The sequence below is a fragment of the Opisthorchis viverrini genome, assembly GCF_000715545.1.
Source record: "Opisthorchis viverrini unplaced genomic scaffold opera_v5_123, whole genome shotgun sequence".
Taxonomy (NCBI): Eukaryota; Metazoa; Platyhelminthes; class Trematoda; order Opisthorchiida; family Opisthorchiidae; genus Opisthorchis; species Opisthorchis viverrini.
In genome coordinates this window covers 395,094-413,693 of record NW_008751777.1, presented here as the reverse complement: position 1 = coordinate 413,693, position 18,600 = coordinate 395,094, and the positions used below count along the sequence as shown (strand labels likewise).

The 18,600-nt window shown below is 45.6% G+C and overlaps 2 protein-coding genes across 2 annotated transcripts; one reads left to right on the top strand and one right to left on the bottom strand.

Annotated features, from left to right (window-relative positions):
• Nucleotides 1–481: 481 nt before the first annotated feature.
• Nucleotides 482–17,460, top strand: T265_06040 (hypothetical protein; the record flags this gene model as incomplete). The annotated part of the gene is made up of 9 exons (XM_009171210.1): nucleotides 482–796; nucleotides 835–942; nucleotides 979–1,103; nucleotides 1,137–1,211; nucleotides 1,247–1,453; nucleotides 1,489–1,824; nucleotides 8,081–8,198; nucleotides 11,011–11,289; nucleotides 16,834–17,460. The coding sequence occupies 9 exons, from the start codon at nucleotides 685–687 to the stop codon at nucleotides 16,980–16,982; spliced, it is 1,509 nt and encodes a 502-aa protein (XP_009169474.1).
• T265_06039 (hypothetical protein) lies at nucleotides 9,140–16,640 on the bottom strand (the record flags this gene model as incomplete). Its single annotated transcript, XM_009171209.1, has 5 exons — nucleotides 9,140–9,250; nucleotides 9,940–10,164; nucleotides 11,608–11,766; nucleotides 12,443–12,945; nucleotides 16,178–16,640. The coding sequence occupies 5 exons, from the start codon at nucleotides 16,638–16,640 to the stop codon at nucleotides 9,140–9,142; spliced, it is 1,461 nt and encodes a 486-aa protein (XP_009169473.1).
• Nucleotides 17,461–18,600: the final 1,140 nt, after the last annotated feature.

The following is an 18,600-nucleotide window of genomic DNA, read 5'->3' as shown; positions in this document are numbered from 1 at the left end:
CTCCTGGAGTACCCCAACCAAGTTGTCTACTCAGGACGTACGAAAGACGTTACCCTCATTGAGGGTGTCCAGCGGGCCGCCACTAGAATGGTTGCGGCCTCAAAATCCGTGGACTACGAAACGCGTCTCGCGATGCTTGATCTCTTTCCCCTGGAGTACNAAGAACAAAACCCGCCCGGGAAACTTGGGCAAAAGCTTCGATCCTGTGTATCAATCCGTGAATCCGTGAAAAATTGGGTAGCATACTGATCTGCGGCTTGGAACATCCGTGAATCCGTGAAAAATTGGGTAGCATACTGATCTGCGTTCGGCTTGGAACATTGGCGATGTTTCGATATCAGTCATCTTCTTCCTTGATAAAGTTGACCGAAAGTTAAGTATTCTCATTTGACATAACAGCCTTGTGCCCCCCAAAATTGTCACTGTTGAACTGAACTTTGAAGGACGCAGTCATCCAATCAGGGTCGCACACACAGAATTACGCGAGGGTAACCCGCGCTCCTCGGAATTTCCCTCATAATTGTGCTGTACTTTCCGCTGCTAATTTGCATCCTCAGCTGAGCAGATCAGCCTCTGAGACCTATAACCGCCGGACATTCACGTACTTTGTTATTTCCGCCAGACCATTTTCATTAGTGGCTTTGCGCTTTATCCGTAAACTCCAGTGAGTTTCGTCTATGCCCTATGTTTAAGTTATTGCAGAACTGTCGACGCCGTACAATGAAGTGTTTCTTGTCCGCGTCGTTGAAGAAATTCGCACTGTATATTTCGGCACTGATATACCTACATTTCCCAGGTACTTTTCTCTGTCCCCTTACATACCTTGGTGACTAGGAAAATTTTCAGTCTGTGCTTCAGTTGAGGACCTGTTAGAGCAAGGTACGCGACTTCTAGCTGCTGGTCAGCTGGCTGATGCGTTGTCAGTTTACGTCCAGGCCGTCGGTAGGTAGCTTTTTGTCCTACACCTTATCCATTCAGACGCTGATCCACATAATCACCTGACGTATTACAGACGTGGCACAGCACATTTAGCGCTGGGAAACGTTCGCCTCGCTCTGCCTGACTTCGATCAATCTGTCAAACTGAATGGAGGTTTCATTCCGGTATATTCTTTTAGAGGCATGATCATTTGATAGGCTATTCGACAACGTGCAATGCTTCATCTCAAGATGGGACATTTACATGAAGCGAAGTCGGACTTTGGATTACTAGTAGGTCTGTGGTGATCATTACTTTACTTTCACAGGTTCCTTCGGATCCAGAGGCATCAGAGAAGCTCACTCAGATAACAATGATGGAGGAGCAACTGGTCGCCGCTCCACGCCTATTTAGGGAAGGGCGAACACGTGATGCATTAAGGCTGTTGGACTCACTGGCAGAAGTAATGAATTTCAACCCGGAGGTTAGAGAATTGCGTGCTCAGTGTTATCTAAGGCTTGGAGACGTGCAAAAGGTATTTTGTTACTGATTTCACTCCTATCTGAATAGGGCGTGCACGAAATGCGATATGGTGTTCGTCTACTTAATGACAACCGAGAAGGCTTGTTAAAATTGGCACAGCTTATGTATGATTCTGGTCTAGCGGTTCAATCTGTGGAAGAACTCCGCGAATGTCTTCGACTGGATCAGGATGATAAGAATTGCATGCGTTTATATAAAGTCGTCAAGAAACTGGCCAAAGATATTACCCAAGCGCAGGAATCAATGGAAAACTCCCGCTATAAAGATTGCATCAAGCATGCGGACTCTATACTGAAACTTGAGCCTTCTCATCGGGAGTATCAGAACCAAGCAAAGTTACTCTTATGTCAGTGCCACTCCCGGGTGAGTATTAATTTTAGAAATTGAGTTATTTAGTTACTTGTTTCGAATACGTACCTGCGTCGGTTGACCTTGGTGTAATCGTTTGACGAGGGGTCTCTGACGGCAGACATTTGATTCATTTAATTATGAATTGTCGGATCTATGCGCCTTGTTTATTCCGCTGACAATAGGCGAATTAACGCAGTGATAAATCCTTACGAGCTTCCAGGACCGTACTGCGTCGAATTGGAAAATAGGGAGTGCTCACTCAGATCTCGTATTCCGTTAAAGTTGCCTCTAAATCACGAAGCTTTTACGACACTTTGAGTGCTTTTTATGGCGAGCTAGGCGACATATAAGGCAGTGGTTTCCAGGAATGTGAGTGCGAAATTGCGTAGACTTAGAGCTACTGGCTCAATTAGGTTATTATCTTGGATTTGAACCGAGAACAGACAACGGCGAACGTCTGCTGAAGTAATTTGCTGACCTTAGAGTTGATCTGAGTACTTCGAAAAAAGAAGCCGCCTTGCCATATGATCCCCCTCATGCGAGCCAACTTCCAACAACTTGACCATCTCGCCATTAAATATTGATGGCGCGAGTTAATTACGTAATGTCGCTCGCTCTGGAACATCTATGTGGATCCAGATAACACATTGTCCTTTGCCTCCTCTTGGCGTCTCTAAGAGATGTGTAAGATGCACACTTCCCCTGGCCATTGAAAAGCTCCTGGACCCTGATGTGAAGCATACCTACCAAATCCACCTTAACAAAGTCCAATGGATGATGCGCAGAACGCAGGACCAACGGCATCATCAGTCCCAATCTCTGAGCCTACAATGAGGGAGTTATTAATGGGGTGAGATGCCCAGCTTCTCTGTCCTCCGAAGGAAGCACGTGAAAGCCAGGTCGCCCAAGCATAGACAGGGTAAGTCGAGATGTATCGGTCGGATTCCAAACAGGGACCTTCCAGTCAATGAATTTGTACTCTTAGCACTGAACCATCTTGCCCCAACGGGGTTCGGGGAGGGAGAAAAAGGATGTGAGTTAGAGAACGATGGGGGCGTCAGCAGTAGCATGTTTTCGCTTGTCTTTCCTATTGTATGCAGCAATTAAGGCGATCCAGCCGATGGCACCACGCGACGGTTGATGTGGCATGAAAGTATTGTTAGTTGTGAATGTCATGGTTCTACGGAGGCTGGGATACTGTCAGGGCGCCCACACCTAGACAGGAGAACGATTGGGTCCTTAACCAAAGCCTTTGGCTCAATAGCCTAACCAGAGGACAGCGTTGTTTGGTTGGAAACGTAAATGCGTTATCACTCCTATGGAACGAGCCGCCACACGTGTTCCAACCCCCAACCTGGAGTACCAGGGGACTGTTTGTCAGACCTCTAACCATTGACCAACCTGATACGAGAACTCCGCGAGTGTCGCACGGACACACCCTAGTAAATATCAGTGGGTCGCTGAGTCACACAAGCCGTCACACTGCGGTAAGGTCCAATATTTCGGTGATAGAGATGATCACCGTGGAATCACATGTCATGTGGAATGAGACGAGGTCGGCTCGGGCACCGATCAGCCGGAGAGCTAACCAACCATCCAACCAACTGAACCACCCATTCAAACGATTGATCACAATCAGAGACCACCTCCCTCTCGTCAGCAAGACAAATTAGCACAAGCACTCTTCAACTCGGCGAATTCAATATTTGCTGATGATGTCAGCTGGTTTAGTGTCGTAAATTTTTACATCCGAATTGTCCAGCGTAGCGAACCGAACAATAAATTTCTATACAACTTGAACCGTCAATGCTCCTCTCGATGTCAAACTATAAAGTTTATTTAACTATGCTTAACGCCACCTGATACAGACAATGCTTCTGAGACATCAGTGGCTAAAAATCAGGAGATGCCTCACTGTGCACCTGAACTGAAGGACGGTGAAAATTAACTAGGGTTGCATCTTATTCATGGAAGCATTGAGCACAGATTTACCCTATGACAATTTTACACGTGTCGTTCTACTGGTAGATTTTTCATCGTTCACTACTAGTGTAAAAGGTCGAAATAAGGGCTATCCAGTTCCGGTGACCCCGACTTTCGGAATAGGTTGACCATCAATCAACCTGTCTAGGCGTGGACAACCTCACAGTGTCTCATCCCCCATGCTTTCCTCGGATATCATGGCAGCTAGGCACCGAGGCTGTGTTACAGCTGAATGATTATTTTTGTTATTTTACCCCCATCAGTGGATTTCGGCTAGGTCGGCTATTACCCTAGGAGATGTTGTTCGTCCAACGCTCCGCCATTTATTGTCGAGGGTTACGAGTGTCATTTGTAAGGATTATAGTTTCGTTTACCCACATTTAAACTTGCTAAATGATAATCCCTCCCTCCTAAACACGTGTGTCTCTAAAATTACAAGAGCCGTCACAATGTACGAACGATGGTGAGTGCGAACTGTTTTGTCACTCGCTGATGTCATTTGTAAGGATTATAGTTTCGTTTACCCACATTTAAACTTGCTAAATGATAATCCCTCCCTCCTAAACACGTGTGTCTCTAAAATTACAAGAGCCGTCACAATGTACGAACGATGGTGAGTGCGAACTGTTTTATCACTCGCTGACTACGTTGCCGCCCGTCACTTCTATACAGTTGTAATCGGCGGAGCCAAAGATGTGCTCAGTAGTCAGAAGGCAAGTCAACTATGAAACGCGTCAGCCGGAAGTCGGTCATTCTGAAGTCTGACTAAAGTAATAGGCTGATTTTTTGACCCCTCTCTTTTTCTCGTGTGGTCGACTGTCATGGCGATCCCAAACTCCTTTTGGTAAGGAAAGTAAAAATCTCTTATCTTCAAACGATTCCGCTCGCATACCAAACTCCCCACCTTTTTATCCTTCTTCAGTTCTCAACTCTACGAGGTATATTCGATGCTTTCTGTCAGAACTCTTTGTTAGTCTACCTGTTCCTGTTGTTCCCACTTGTGGAGGCTTCTAAACTGCTCTCAAAAACTTGGCACAATTATCGGAAAACTTTCCTATGCTTCGATTTAACTTAATATTTTCCTGTCATCCTGGAGGAATTATCGTTCAATTTTCTTCCGTACAGTTTCACACAAATTTCTCAAGTTTATTATTTGCAAACAACTTTTGTGCACTCTCGGAGCACACTCTTGACCCGTCGACATGGGTTCAGAAGCCGCTGCCCCACTGACGACATGTTAGCCCATGCGCGTCAAATGTAGTCATCCTCTCCCATAAATCGACTGAAGATACCCGTGAATGTTTTTATAAGAACTGATGTTCATCTTGATTAATACATCCCAAATCTATATGAAACTATACGTGGATCACCTACGTGATTAGTTAAATTCACAGGTACAAGTGTGAAAGGGAAGAGGGAGACGATACACAGGTCAGTGGGTCACGGAGTGAAATAGATGGCGTCACAGTCAAACTAAGTCATTGGAACAGAATACCTAGGTAGCCTTTCGGTGCCGAGCTTCCATGCTACTTGAAGGAGGCTCGACGTCCTGCCAGGTTGCCCAAACCTATACAGGAGCAGTCGATTTGCAGAAGCCGGGTTCTAACTCACGGACCTTCCGATCAGTGAGTTTGCTGTCTAACCACAGCCTCTCAAGCTCAAGGCCCGCATAGGTTTCTTTTGAAACGTAGTTGAATTCCGATGGCGTCTGCAATCCGAATCCTACTGTCGATGACCGGTTCAGAGGTAGAAGGCAAGGAAGGCATGTCCTTTTTCGGCCATGCGTGGTGCACCTGCACGTAAATAGAAACTCCTCCAATCACTACTCAGAATAACTGGATTATGTTCACGTATCCTGTCGGACAAATGCCCTGTCGTGTGACCAGCACATGATGCTCGGCACGACGATACGACAGAGTATACGCAGAAGTTTCTGGTAGAGTTTGGCAGTTTATCCCTTGGATAAATCCTGATGGCAGAACTGTAACTGAAACCCTAACGCAGGTTAGTGGCTGTGTACTTCGTATCGACAAAGCGACTCAGCTCCTTAGAAATCAGGTATGCAGTCCCATTACCCTTGGACGGGACAGTAACATAGGTATGTTTTTCTGGACAATGTGTTGTTCTCTCTCTGTTTTGTAGAATGTGTAGCTCTGAGTGTGAGTCGCAAAATGTGGATTTCAAAAATACGTATTACCAAAGTTTGGTTCGTCTTGGATACTGTCGGCACGTGTCCTAATTGCTTTTCCACTCAGGCAGCTAATTAGATTTCGTTTCTGTTGTGGCGGTACGGAAATATAAACGTCAATACATGATTGTCTACTCACAAACAGTCTAACGCCGTAGTACTTTAGTTAATGAAGGTACGACATCAAGGGAGAATATATGATGGTTATTGGTCTTTAGAACCGCAATCTTGACAGCCACTGAGCTATATCTTCAAGATCCTGTGCCAACATCTCTTCAAACTGTTTCTAGTAAACTCATAAGCCATTTGGCCAAAGTTCGGTATGAAGAATTAAACTTGTCAAGAATAGGCCTGACAGGTAGACCAGGTCTATGTGTTTTGGAAAGGCCGTATAATCTAGGTACTGTTCCGCCAGTGGCTTGTTTTTTCATGTGCACTCCTTCGCAGATGACGCCTATCTTCAGTCCTATCTATCCTACCATCCTCAACGCACTGCCACTTGTCGTTTGTGCAACGGCCAGGCACAGGTCATCATGGCGCTGAATATCGACCTTACCAAAAGTCCCGGATGGAACATGTAAACCACAACAAAATGAAACCCGTCTAGATTCCTCTATTGTCCGCACAACGTTTGCCTATCTATTGGACCCATAACCATTTTTTATTCTTTGTCGTTCTACCTTCTTAGGTTTACACTTACGAACAACCTTCCCTGGTTCGTTTATTCCAAAATCTCCGCGGGTCTTGACTTTAGAAGGTTTGATTTTCTATCCCGAGCTCGCAAGTGTTTCAGCTCTGTGCAACTTCTTTGTAAATCTCACATTTGTCCCCAGTCTGTCGTCTTTGGGATGGTTGTGTTCAGAACGAATCTCTAAACCTCATTGTTGCACCTCTAACCGATAACCTCTAGAAACTCATCGTTGGGACTCATACTACAAAGGGGGGTATTCGTCGGATCTCGCATCTCTCATCCCTCCATCTAGGTGTTTTAACTGTACTACACACCCACTCAATTTTCTCCGTTCCTATCTAACCCCGGCCTCCTACTGCAAAATAGGACCCACTACTTTCCGAGAACGGCAGTGAAGCATCGGTGCCAACACTGATGTTGCTGTCTTTGATGATGATGATGATGATGATGACTTTCCGAGAACACACTGGCTCCAAACGTCTCTGCCTCATTCTATGTTTTCAAACTCTTATAACCTTCAACTCTTCAAACGCCTCGTTAAGGTGGTCATCATAACGCGCGTGTTTATGCGTTTTTACATGTTTTCTTACTTGATCAGGTGTTTGTCGACCATCAGTTTTCCTTTCTGCTATCCAACTTTTGTTCGCAACATTGCAGAGTTTGGTTGACAGCAATTACCCACCATTGATGATGATGACTTTCCGAGAACACTCTGGCTCCAAACGTCTCTGCCTCTTTCTATATTTTCAAACTCTTATAACCTTCAACTCTTCAAACGTCTCGTTAAGGTGGTCATCATAATGCGCGTGTTTATGCGTTTTTACATGTTTTCTTACTTGATCAGGTGTTTGTCGACCATCAGTTTTCCTTTCTGCTATCCAACTTTTGTTCGCAACATTGCAGAGTTTGGTTGACAGCAATTACCCACCATCCAATGGTGAATAGGCGGGTACTAGGCAATAGGATGATCCTACTAGGGCAATGCTTGAAGCTTAGTAAGTCAGATAGTAGAGATATGTCCTACTCATACACTCGCTTCAAAGTGGCTCTCTCGAGACAGGATGATTCGACTTCAGGGACGCCTTTCAAATACGACAATCAAAGATTTTGACGAACAGACTGGGTTGTTTTTCGCAACGCGAAGTGAAGACCGCTGTCATCAAACGGAGTCCTGTCACAGCTCGGCTCGAGTTCACGAAATCACCTTGCATTTACCTGGAGTGGTGTTGAAAAAAATTCTGGTACATGTCTCTGGACGGTTAATCCCAGAATAAGGTTTATCGTAACAGCCCTGACATCAGTTACGCCTCAGTTTTTTTCATTTACCTTTATTTTGCGAAAGACAGTAGTACGTCCACTGACGAACGCCTAGCTAATTCCACTCCACTTCTCGATTTCCTTTACAGTCCAATAGTGCTGGTGGCGTAACTTACTGCGAAGAAGTCATCAGCCAGTTTCCAGAAAACGTGGATTTACTCTGTGACCTTGCCGACTCGTACATCAATGCTGAAAAGTATGATGATGGTACGTTCGCGTTAATTTTTTCTTTCACTTCTTGATCTAGTGTATGAGCAACCAACGCTGTTTGTGTATGGGGTACTGGGTGATGAAGATCACGCTGGTACCTAGGGATGAACTAAACCTGGGTTAGCAAGTTTCTCTTTATCACTTGACGGACGGTGGTCCTGTCCTGGGGAGTGTAGGAATCTCGCTACTCATGAGTAAGCATTAATTTAAACTTTGGTGGTTGGACTGGAGAAAACCCATCTGCGTGCATGAAAGTACTGATTACGAGTAAACGTATGCGAACGGCCTAGAAGCCATTTATTGATGAAACTGTTAGTTTTCTGGACTACTCGATATGGCAAAGGGCATAAATGGGTTGAAGACTGTGCAGTAGGCAACTTGGAAGCCGTAATCTTATCCGTCGAAATGACGACGCCCAAGTTCTATCTACTGATTCTTGAGTAATACCTTTTTTCCATCCGGACAACTCTTGGCCTCATAAACGCCTACGAACTACCACCAAATTTATATGCCACCCTCAAGGTCAAGCTTCGGTGGAACTGAAAATATTTCTTAATTGGAATGGTTTTGCGTTAAGATGTTGACTAGTAATAACAGTATCGCACAAGTTTGTGAACCGTGGCCTCAGACATCCTTTGTCGGGGTGGGAAGTTCCTGATTGCATATGGGCGAACAAGTTTGTGAACCGTGGCCTCAGACATCTTTTTGTCGGGGTGGGAAGTTCCTGATTTTCAGTACTATTGCATATGGGCGAGATGGCTCAAGTGGTCAGAGCGCGAATTTAGTGACCGGAAGGTCCGTGGTTCGAACCCGACCTCCGCCTCTCGACTTCCCTTGTCTAGGCTTGGGCAACCTGTTAGTATCCCTTCCCTCGTGCTTCCTTCTGGTGGCATGGCAGCTAGGCACCGGAAGAGTGCTACAGCTGAATGCTATCGCTATCAACTTTTGCATATATGTAACTGATACGTACGTGTTCTGTGTGGCAGTTCTGGATCCTGATCCTCAGCTCCCGCTAAGTTAATGCGGAAGAATCGTTGTTCGATTCCAAGCTGAATACTCGAACGCAACACGAGGCAACTTCACAACAAAACTGTCGAGTTCTTGTCCGCTTCTCTACTCTATTCTCTAACCCCTCAACGCATGTCGCAACTGTGAGATGTTCCAGTGAATGGTGGTGTTGTATTCGCTTACCCTGGGTTAGACTATTGGCCAACCCAAATCAAGTTCATTCGTCAACAGTCCGTTGATGTGGCAGGATTGTATATTAGCAGTGATCATGGCAAAGTCCTCCCATCGATCTAAGTCAATGTTTGAATGTTTTTTTGGGGGGACCGGACTAACCGGCTTCGGTTCTGGGGGTTTTGTTTTCGTGACGTGAAAATTCAGTGCAGTCTACGTCTTATACTAAAAGAAGGCTCATGGTCTCGTTCGAACGTCATCTAAAATCTTGCTAAAAATAATCCTGCCTTAGGAACAATGATGAGTTGACGAACGTTTTTTCGGCAATGTCTTTTCAAATCACACAGTTTCAAAGGTTAAGAGGGCAGTATTGAACATATTTAAATGAATATTGCATACTTGGCTACCTATAAAAGAGCAACTAGTTGAAGTCACCAATAGGATTACTGGAGCTTGTCAGTGCGCTCAGAGCTGTGGTTGTGTGTTCAGTACAGGGTTTCAGTTTAGGGGAGGTGAGTTGGACCACGACAAGTACAATATGCGTACAAAGTGTTTTTACCGACAACGGATCATGTCGTATGGTGATAGCTTCAGCCACTGCGATTGTGCGTTGCTGTACTAATCTGGGTTGATTAGCCGGCGTCTCGTAAACAATGCGGAAGCTCTGGCTGAGTATCACGTTGTGCCCCGCGTCTGCTAGATGTTGTACTACTGAACTGGTTATCTTTCTCCTAGATCCAGAAACTAGCCAGGGTGGATGATGTTCATTCTTTGGGCGAGTTGCCTAATCGTACGTCCAATGTGTTCCGCTGCACAGGAGCAAGAGAGTGAGTACACCAACATATTTTGGGCGTGGACAGGCCTTAATTCGTACAGGTCTCCGTGATCTGTTGTACGAACGTTGTTGTTATTCCGTGGAGCATTACTGTATTCTTTTTTGTCAGTGGTCTGTAGACGCATGAATTCCGTGGGAATAGGTGATAGCGTTAAGTGTCTTTGTGTCTAACAGTATTTAACGGTACTCGGACGTCGCCAGAGCTACGCATTTCATCCCTTCATAATATGACAACTTCTCCAACCTGACTGAACTCACCTAAGGCATTCAGCTTACTGTATCATGATCCGTCGACAGCACAGCCTTGACGTTCAACACTATTTTGCTTTCGACATCGATCAAAGGCAATAATTAAAGGCATTTACTCCAGTGAACTCGATCACTTTTGTCATCATTATCAGTCTAGTTCTCATTTGTGTGTGGGACCATTCTTCCGAAAGTCTCCTTCTAGAGTATCATCATCATCAACAGCATGACATCAGTGCTCAACACCGATGCTTCACTGCCGTACAACCATGACTTATTGTAAAGAAAAGAATAAAGATGGACGGGTAATGGACTTAGTGCTAGCTTACCACAATCATTCCGAGGTGACTACACAACATATCTACTGAACCCCTCATTGATCACATTTGGCCAGTCCCCCCGAATCCCTATTGCGGCTCTTAAATTACGAGTTGCTCACCATTGTCTCAGCAAAGTGAGTAGAAAGCGACCCTATGTCTATCCTGCCATCAGCTTTCACACCATTCGTCTTCTAACATCCTCATTTCATTTCTCCTGACCTCCTATCAGCTATCCGAACAGCCCAAAAGGTATTCGATACAGACCGGCGTCATCAGAGGGCTCGAGAGATTCTTCAGAAAGCCCAGCGCTTGTTGAAAACTAGTCAACGCAAGGACTATTACAAAATACTGGGTGTTAGTCGTTCGGCAACTAAACAAGAAATCGCCAGTGCCTACAGAAAATTGGCTCGTAAATGGCATCCGGATCGATATGAGGGTGAGGACAAGAAGAAGGCGGAACGCGAATTCCTTCTCATCTCTTCGGCCAAAGAGGTGTTAACAGATGATGGTAAGTTTCGGTTTTTTTCCTTGTGTACATCGCGCTGATTGCAAACTGAACTCTCTTCAACCGACTGTTCATTGTCGTGTAAAAGGACCGCTTTACATTCAGTGCTCACAAGCTGTGAACTCCTTGACTCGCGAAATATTCTGTATAAGTCAGGGGGTCTTATTCACCACACCTAAGTGTTTTATTGCCATCTTCGAACACAAATCAACTCATTACAGCAATAGGGAGTTTTTGGTATCCGCCCCCACAAGGTTAGTTTTTGACTCTACTCTTTGTAGTAATTTTAAGCGGCCGCTATGGGACATTACGTCAACTGACCGCGAAGTTGAACGTTACAGGTTGACTCCCTGAGAATCGATATGGGTCATCCGAAGCGTCGCAAACAGACTGGGCCTTGTCGTGATGCGACAATTTGCGTACCTCAGCATCCCATTGAGTTGTATTAGAGAATGCCTGCTCAATGTCCACAGTCTCTTCCTGCCAGGTTGGTCAGTGAGAAGAGGTCTGATTAACACAGTCTCCTGTCCCTCCAGGCTGACAATTTTGGCTACTCAAGTAGTCTCAATGCCTGCTCAATGTCCACAGTCTCTTCCTACCAGGTTGGTCAGTGGGAAGAGGTCTGATTAACACAGTCTCCTGCCCCTCCAGGCTGACAATTTGGGCTTCTCAAGTAGTCTCGCACCGGCCCTTGCGGCAATGCCGTCAAGATTTTGCGCCAAAAGTTCGACTGAGCATCATAATCGTCCTCCTGTATAGATTTGGGCGTCCTGCTAGTATCTCTGTGCACATACAGCCATGTGTGTATTGTTGTCAATGATGACTGGCTTGGAGTCATCAGGTGCAGTTCAAGCAACCAACTTCTCGGATGGCTGTTCAAATAAAGGCTCACATTGAACAGTAAGTGACATCCATATTACTTGCGTTGCTTTACTTTACTGCCGCTCCATCACATATTGCAGCTGTCCATGCCCAACGGTCCGCAACAAGTTCAGCAAAGATGGCGCCTCAGCCTTGTTCCCAATGTTGTGGTGACCTGGAGCCTTACTGAACTCCATCACATATTGCAGCTGTCCATGCCCAACGGTCCGCAACAAGTTCAGCAAAGATGGCGCCTCAGCCTCGTTCCCAATGTTGTGGTGGGAGCGAGCCTTACTGAATGACCTTTAGTTCGAACAGTTATATATTTGCACGGCCCGTGGTGGGACCTGCCAGTTTGGCTACCACAACGCTCGACTGTTGTCGAATACCAATGTCCGTGCGGTTGCATTTCTGACACAATTAGGGAACTAACGAAGCCGTGCGAAGTGTCGCTCCCAGTGAAATCTGAACGCGTGAGGCAAGCTCTGAAAACTAGAAAAAGAAATAGACCAGATGCTGCATCACATCGTGCGAGATGGCTCAGTGGTAAGAGCACATATTTATTGACCAGAAAGTCCGTGGTTTGAACCCGACCTCTGCCTCCCGGCTTCCCCTGTCTAGCCTCGGGCAACCTGGCAGTATCCCACCCATCGAGCTTACTTCGGGTGTCATGGCAGTTAAGCACCAAAAGGGTGCTACAGCTGAATGATTTTTTTTCGATTCGAGCAGTGTGAGCAGAACTCAGTTGGTTGGTGAATACTCCGGTCGTTTTCGTTGTGTACCGTGGTTTTTGGATTTCTCAACTCGGAGAAAAAGCATGCATCCCCGAAATTCTTGTCACACCCGTCTCCAGGCCCTATTTGTAATCACCATTCCTTAGTAGGCGTTTCCGGCACGTCGTTGAGCTTTCTATACTGTTTGGTGCGCCCCGTCTGTTTGTGTGACACAACCTACTAACGCGTGCTATTGCTAAATTATGAATTCATACACTTAACCGATCGATCCATTCTGCTTGTCGATCGAAATTATTGGACTGATTGGCAGTCAAGGTCACAAAACGGACGAGGCAATTAGGTGCGCCTGAATTCGTTGAATTTCCTCGAAATATCCTCTCCCTCAGACCATCCATTTTACCCGTGAACTTCTCGTTTCTTAAGTGAAAAAGTCGCTGAAGTGCACTACATTTAGCAGTTCTGCCAGAGAAGTGAATAGAAAAAACACGTGTTTTGTTACCATTGTAGGACACCTGTATTCTCTCTCTCACACGCACAGTGCAACAGAAAACAGAGATAGTCTAGCAGAAGCAGCTCATACGGTTCTCATTCCTTTCGTCATGCACTGTGTGCTGTCCAATACCTACGCCACTAAGCGTTATCGACTACGTATCGACCAGTCCGCTGCTGTGATGTTAAGTTTGCCTGGTGAGCACAGTTTGGTCACGTGAATGGGTTTTTTGTGCTGCATTCATGTAAACACAACCCTGATGGTATTTGATTGGTTTTCAGAGGAGAATAGACCACTTCCAAAATATTTTCAGGGGCAGGGGCACACATGTTCCCATGACTACAGTTATCCAACTAGGCATCGAAACCAATCGCGTAAATGGAATGTTTGTTGAAGAGAGAACCTTCCAAGGCAAACCAACAAGAGAAAAACGTCTGGACCGTCCCTGTCCGATTTCGACTCAACGGTCGTCATTTGGGATTCAGTAAAGAAAGAGGACTTAAGATGCTCAACGAATCCCCAAATGCGATACAGATCGTTAGATTCCTCTTGTCCTTGAATCGGCTGCCACGAACATAATGTAAAAATTGAGAGCTAGAATGAGACGGGTTCGACCACAAGTCATGGTGGAGCCGTCAACTGCCAACGACTCAGGACATACAGTCCTATATGTCCAACGTATATTGAACCATGGTCCACTAGTACCAGCGCTATCATTTGGAACTGGTATACCTTCGTTTTTACACTGGTTGGCAAGCGACGCATAGACTCGATTCAGTCAGAACAGTTGAAGCTGATACAAGTTCTTATTCTTGAGGCATTCTTGTCTAAGGCTGCATCCACGACCGTCTACACCGGTTTGGTCAAATCGGCATGACCGTTCTGATCACCTGCCGTCCGTCATACCCACACAAAACTCGATGAATTGGAACGTTTGCTTACTGTGGCAGCCGTTTGTGCACCGAATGTGCTTGCATGCGTTCGTGGGACGAACCTAGAGGCCTTCTGACAAAGGGCGTGATACAGCTAGATTTGCACCTAGTTCGTTGCAGCCAGGCACCTGCGGAGCGTGACTATGTGAGCATCCTCAAGAATTGCTTCATAGCCGTTTGTTCTATCAGTCGTAATCAGTGGACGATTACGTTAACCGATGTCGACAGTTTAAAGTTGTCACTTCTTTAGAGGTGAGCCACGTGCTTGACAATGAGTCATGACGTAAATAGTAATGAACCGACTCGCTTCCGAGTTTCTGAGTCACACTTTCGCGTTAACCGGGATCGACATAAGTTGTGTTCGGAGACTGACCACACCCATTTTGATCAGCTGGATCAGCTGATCCGTGCAGTAGTTCTTAACTTCATGGTTTCCGCGCCCTCACTATTTCTTGCCGTTGTTGGGCAACACATCAGCTGATCAACGCGCTAACGTGAGAGCCCAGAATCAGGACATAGTCTGAGTCCGCTCTAAAACCCAACACGCTTTGGAGCCGGAGTTTCTTCTACCGATTTGTACTACTGCTTAGTTTATTCTCAACAGGCTCAGGAGTAGTAGTAGCAGTAGATGTACTCGTTCCTCTTGAGTCGCAGGATATTGTCGAAGAGTTAACTTTTACGTCTGTCAGTCCAGTGACTTGACTTCTGTGTAATTTTTAGGACGGTCGGAATACAGATTCTGTGGATGGAACAATCCAATGGTGTGATTTCTAAACCCACTGCAAGTATGCAGTGTCATCACTCATAATGTCCTGATAAAGTTGTCATTTTGCAATCTCAACACGTTCCATTTCCATGAAGATCCTAGGCTAATATGGTCTATTGGGAATTAGTGTTGAGCGATTTCGTCGGATCCTGACGCTTTCTTCGGCAGCTGGAAACGTTCCATTCGTAAAGTGTGTCATTGGCGCGCGTTGTTACCCATGAACACTGGATTCGCGTTTGATCGACACGGACCAGCTGACTAAACCACTAGTGCCCTCAGAATTTTGTGCTTTGCCTCCCTTTGGTTCAGTTTGCTAATCTAGATGCGTGAGTATCCTTTTGATACAGACGCGTCATTGATTAATCGAATCGGTGGTACCATTTGTGACTAAGCCTATTGGAATTTGCAGCTTGTCCTGATGAATTGTGCGTACTCATGAAATTTCGGCGTGATGGCCTGACCGTAGTCGAAACTAACACAAGGCACAATCGATTTCGCCATGTTATTGTAACTGTCATTCTCGCTTATGCTACGATTAACAGTGTTTTCGGACTGATAGATCCATGGAATCGTTTCACCCCACTGCTGGCACGATAGCGCAACGACAGTCCAGCATCAGCTACTGGCCGGTCTGTCTGCCCGAATTCAGTGCGACATGATGTACAGGTGTACCTTGCTAGAGGCTATCCTTTCGCTCACAGCCGCAAACCTGTAAGAAGTGGTAGTCTCGAAAGGTGACAGACGTATCAAACACATCTTTGTCAATAATTCAGTCAATAAAACCGGCGTAACCTCAAAGTTACCCTGGGGCCTTAATGTGGGTACAACAAGGGCTTGCGTCGATTGGTCAAAAATGCTTCATTCGCCGATGATTTCGGGAGGTGGGATCGGATAAAGGTCGGACAAACATAGGCTCTTGGTTTTCCGGGTTAGAGGGTAGAAAGCATATGGCTACTTGTTCCGGCATCCACTCACCTTTCTTACAGTTAGGCTTCAGTCTAAATTATTCTCCGATCTATGTGTTGTAGATCCTAACAGCATCTGAGCATCTGTACAAAATGAACGAATGTATGACTACAGAGCATCATTTCCGTTACGGTTGTCGTACTGATGGTGAACCGAACCCAACTGCAACTTGTACTGTATGCTGAAGTAGAGTTGGAATAAAAATTTGGAATATCGAAGAGTTCGATTGTCGTGCGGGCTGTGCTGGAGAGGAGGTAACCGGAACAGATTGTCGGTAGTTTGGACTGTGATGTTTGGCTTCTTCGTTGTACCCAGAATTTTATCCATCCAAGATGCTTGGTTTCCAGAACTAAGCGACTTTTTAGTTGCCCTGTGTTGTGTACTAAATAATATAATAGTGGTTCAGCTGTAACACCCTTCCGGTGCCTACCTTCCATGCAACCCGGAGGAAGCACGAGGGCTGGGATACTGCCAGGTTGTCCAAGCCTGGACAGGGGAAGTCGAGAGGTAGAGGTCGAGTTCGAACCACGGACCTTCCGGTCAGTAAATTTGCGCGCTGACCACTTGAGCCATCTCGGCCCGTCGTGTACTAAGCAAAACTTCATTCAATCCCATTCATTTCTTTGGACTAAACCGGAAGGAACATATCCCTGTAAGACCCCTCTCACCCATTTTGACTTCACTGGGAGAGGTCATAACTGACTTTGAAAAATGCCATCCCCTCAGCAGTCGTTTGCTCTATCTCTCTCCCTCTGGGAAGCTATCTTTATCAATTTTCCCACATTTTGTTCACTACAGAGATGCGCAGTCGATACGACAACGGCGAGGACCCGTTGGATCCGCAACAACAACAGCAACACCAAGGTCCTTTCGGACCATTTGGAGGTTTCTCGTTTGCCAACATGCACCCGTTCGATGGGGGACACTTTGAGTTCCGATTCATGTAGCACACAAACCGCCAACTATTGGACAGATGATTCAGGATGCTCTTCTCATTCTTTCTGTCGCTCCGCCTGTCACTTTAGAGCCTCACTGCCTATGTGTGTTTCACCCCCATCCAATCTCCTCGATTCAGCACACAAATGTGTTTTATATGGTTCGGTTGATTACTTGACTGCTGTTATGTTGCGCCTTTAAAAAGAACTGTTCCTTCCTCCATTTTTTGTACATACCAACGAGGTCGATTGTTGGCTAGTAAGTTGCTTGTGCTGTTTTCTACTGATTTCGAACCCTTCAACCCAATTGTCTTGTATCCCGATACCCCCTCCCCTAAAGGGGCCACTCAACCCTCCTATCTGTGTTGTCTGCCCTCTAATAACAGAAGTCAGGCTGTTGTTTTTAACTGTTGCCGCTACCGCATTGCTTTCTTGGTCATCCGTCTTCCAGCTCGGTTTTTGGTCGGCAAACTTGCGCGAACTATGGGCAGCATTCATTACTTTGTGAGTGCTATTTCTTGGGGTTTGGGCATGAAAAGGGGGAACGCTAGTTCCACCACGAAACATGTGATATCCCTTTTTGAGGAGGTGAACTAATCAACCGAAATCATTCTACCCTCAAAAAGCGGAAAAAAAATAGAACGCGGCAAGAAATGCCCAACACGGATCACTTATTTTTAAGAGTGGAGCGCCTTTTGATCATCTGCAATGTTCGGGGCGAAACCAAATTTAACTAGCACAGGACAGCAGAAACATCCTACCGTTGGAAGCTAGTTGACCTGAGGAACTAAAGTAACGGGACAAGTCCATCACACATGTTTTTGTCATCCAGAATGGCATGGGTAACAAATGCCTGCTTGGACTGACGAGTCAACTGAGTCTGTCCTATTACTAGTGATGAACAAACTTGCGAGTATTCTATTCGAGGCCTACGCTGGTCCGCATATTACAGCAGCCCCGTAATTTTTTCGCAAAATTCAACAATACCCGCTCATCCTTATGAAGATAAATGCAAACAATAAAGGTATTTATTCTGTCCACTTTTACAAGAAGCCCATTCATTTCGAAAACAGGTTTGAACACTAACGTGGCTTTTGATTGGTCAACTTACGTACCAACACTCCGTTTGCTTGGCAGCTCTTCTGCGATCATGTGCCACAGCTGCATTATATTACTTCCTGCATTTCAAACTGATTGGTGAGCTGTTTCCATCTGTCCGAGTAAATCACACGAAATAAGTGTTTTGAACATCACCTGAGGAGGTACCAAGGAGAGTGCTACATCAGTTGTTGACCTGTTTGTTGCATCATAAGTCCACCAAGTGCCATACATCCCACGGTGAAGTGACCTTGTTTAAATGTTCCTGTCACTGAAATTCACTCCGACCTAATGTGTATCGGTCTTTAAAAAATGATGGGCTTTTCAGCAAGCCTAGACTGCTGTATGACTGCACAGTGTAGGATATTCTACTTACTAACTGGAGCAAACAAGAAACACGCATTCATTCACGCTGAGCCGGTTGATCAGTTTCGAATGCATGTTAATGTCAGAATCCGTCCAACGTCTACCAGTTGACCGAATTCACTAGATTAGAGCCTAAAATCAATATGGGGTGAGATGGCATAATGGT